The 2661-nt window shown below is 44.6% G+C and overlaps 1 protein-coding gene across 1 annotated transcript; it reads left to right on the top strand.

Moving 5' to 3' along the window:
- Positions 1 to 1987: 1987 nt before the first annotated feature.
- T265_00141 (hypothetical protein) lies at positions 1988 to 2407 on the top strand (the record flags this gene model as incomplete). The annotated part of the gene is made up of 1 exon (XM_009163798.1): positions 1988 to 2407. One exon carries the CDS (start codon positions 1988 to 1990, stop codon positions 2405 to 2407), a length of 420 nt encoding a protein of 139 aa, XP_009162062.1.
- Positions 2408 to 2661: the final 254 nt, after the last annotated feature.

Raw genomic sequence — 2661 nt, 5'->3', positions numbered from 1 at the left:
CGGAAATTTCACCAGCTTCAGTTTCATCAGCGCAGGTAGAAAGATACTCCTTGAGGAGAGCGCTTGTTCTGGCAATCTGTCTGACTATTTCCGGGTGTCAGTTTTATTGGGCTGACCACAGAGGGATTAGTCTTACATCCATTGACTTCTAACTGCCAGCTTCCGAAGGTTTTGTCGCGGTCATGAAGATTATGCTTTTGAATACCAAACCGGACTCCCAGCTGGATGCTGACAAATCTGCCTATTATTTATTCTTAGTTTATAGGATACCCTCCTTTCTATCACCAACCAACCATTTTGTTTTCATAGATATACGTGCGGTTTATGACTCCACTGATGTAGACAGATTATGGAAGCACTTGATGAGGTTTGCGGTAATTGAAAAGCGTGATCATGCTCATGGCCCTGTATGGCGACATCGTAACTGAAATCCGAGCTAATAGTGAGCTGTCGCATGAATGAATTATCTACGTAAGGTTCTTCATTTGGAGATAATATCTGCTGAAGGCAACTCTTTTCCAGTACCTGCTGTCATGCTAAGATTAAAGCACAAATGGCCACCTACATGTTCATCCAGACATTCTCTGACAAGTATTGTTACGCCGGTTTATCTGGTAGAATTGTGGTATTCCACTGGAGCCTTGAGAAAATAGCGGATGATGCCACCGTTATGGCGCAAAACAGCCAAAGTAAGTATTATTATTATACCATAATGGTTAGGAAGCTGATGGCTCTAGACGCATCTCCCCCGATCCAATTCAGTGAGGTTTACTGCTCTAGAGGACGCTCGCACGTAGCAACATATTCAACTGCATGCAGTCCGATGACTGCAGTTACACAGATGCATGTCAAGCGCCATCAACTGACCAATGTCCATCGGCATCAGCTACTTGTTTGTCATAGATCTTTTACTTCCACTAAACCAAGCCTCTTGCCTCACGTGCGCTAATATGGCATCGTGCAAATATTATCGGGGACCACCAGTTAACACGCCCTCAAGGTGGTCATAAACAACCTGATGGTATTCCGTTGACCGTATTTTTATGGCGCCGTTGTCCCTAGTATGACAATGTCAGGCCAGTGATTACTAGATAGTGGAGCAGATTTACGCCCGTTACAGGTTTGTTTAGCAGATGGACTGGTGAGTATGCTGGTTGTCCACAAGACCGATTCTACGCAAGCATATGCGGCTGCATATTGCACAAATCCACACACTCGAGGTTGCAAAGAGAGAGACTGACAACTTTCAGAATGACTTGCTTTCCTTACAGCATTAAAGCTCCTCACTTCTATTATCTAGGCTTTACCTTCGGATGCTAGATTCTCCTATGGTCTCCTGTCCCGGTAGCGGAATTTTGGGTATCTTCTCCGTTCCTTAACTGACTAGTCAATTAGACCTGGGATGTGACCTTCGGCTATTTCTTTCAAGTGACGGAGCTGGTTTTGTGTTAGAACACATTCGCCTCAAATAGCGTCTGCGCTTCAAATGGTGCCACGGAATCCAGGTTGCCCAAACCTAGACAGGGGAAGTCAAGAAGTAGAGGTTGGGTTCGAACCACAGAGCTTTCGCTCTAACCGCTGAGCCATCTTTCCCCGTGATGAATAGGTGGGCCTGGCGAAATAGGGTTCGTGTTCACTTGGCCTGGTAATAGAGGTGTTTGTGGGGCTTATGAAACCTGATATGGCAACTTCAACATGAATGCGTTAAATTTTTCCAAAAGGAGTATTACTTATAACAGGATACACCCACAGAAACCCTATACTATGATTCCACTCACGTGCTTTGGTTTTCATAAAATATTGCACATTTACTTTATTATAAGACTTGTTCGCTTTCATCCTCTAATTGGGCTCATGTGTGGTCAGAAAGAACCACCTGTCACCACTTGAGATGCTAAACTTTCGTGCTTTTTGTTTACAGGCGGATATCCAAGGTGTTCCTTGAGGGCTTTTCAGACACGAGTGATTCAGGTCCTTTTTTTACTGCATGGATGATGTTTTCGATTCTTCACCTGAGGATAACAAAGCCGATTTGGTTCTCGGCTCCAGGGACTGGTTGCAACGCAAACAAGTCATTCAATTGTCCGCGGAGCGTGATGCTATATTCGCCGCTCGTGAACAACGATTACAGCTACAGTTTGAGTGCGGGGTTCATGAAGGATTCAGAATGGCAAGCAAAATTGCAACCCTCCGGGGTCGTTTGATGGTGCGCGCCAAATTTTCACTTCAGGAACACAAGGAGGCCATTGAAGCGGTTATCACAGAGATCGATGAAGTACAAGACAAGCTCATAGCGTCGTTTTCTGAAAATGGTTATACAACTGACCCTGTCGTCTCCGAGTGCATCCGCAAAGCCGAGCTCCTTCTAGGCTCATGTACAAAATATCCTAATTATTCTTCAGATTAAACGCCATATGCTACTTGCTACAAAACTTGCTTTTCGGTCACTGATATTTTGTCACATGTACCACGGGTGACTCTCTTGTTGAACAGGATACGCGGTGATTTTTGGTGGCATGCAGATAACTGTGACTAGTACGATTCGTCTAACCAGATTCTGTTGGTGGAATCTTTTTGTGGATGCGAGAAAATGGCTCTACTGGAACTCCCTCATGTCTACTGAAGTTGCGATTTATGTCCACAAATCGACCGAAGATAATA

The sequence above is a fragment of the Opisthorchis viverrini genome (genome assembly GCF_000715545.1).
Source record: "Opisthorchis viverrini unplaced genomic scaffold opera_v5_1, whole genome shotgun sequence".
Taxonomy (NCBI): Eukaryota; Metazoa; Platyhelminthes; class Trematoda; order Opisthorchiida; family Opisthorchiidae; genus Opisthorchis; species Opisthorchis viverrini.
The sequence above is the reverse complement of the archived record's forward strand: the minus strand, read 5'-3'. Positions and strand labels throughout refer to the sequence as shown.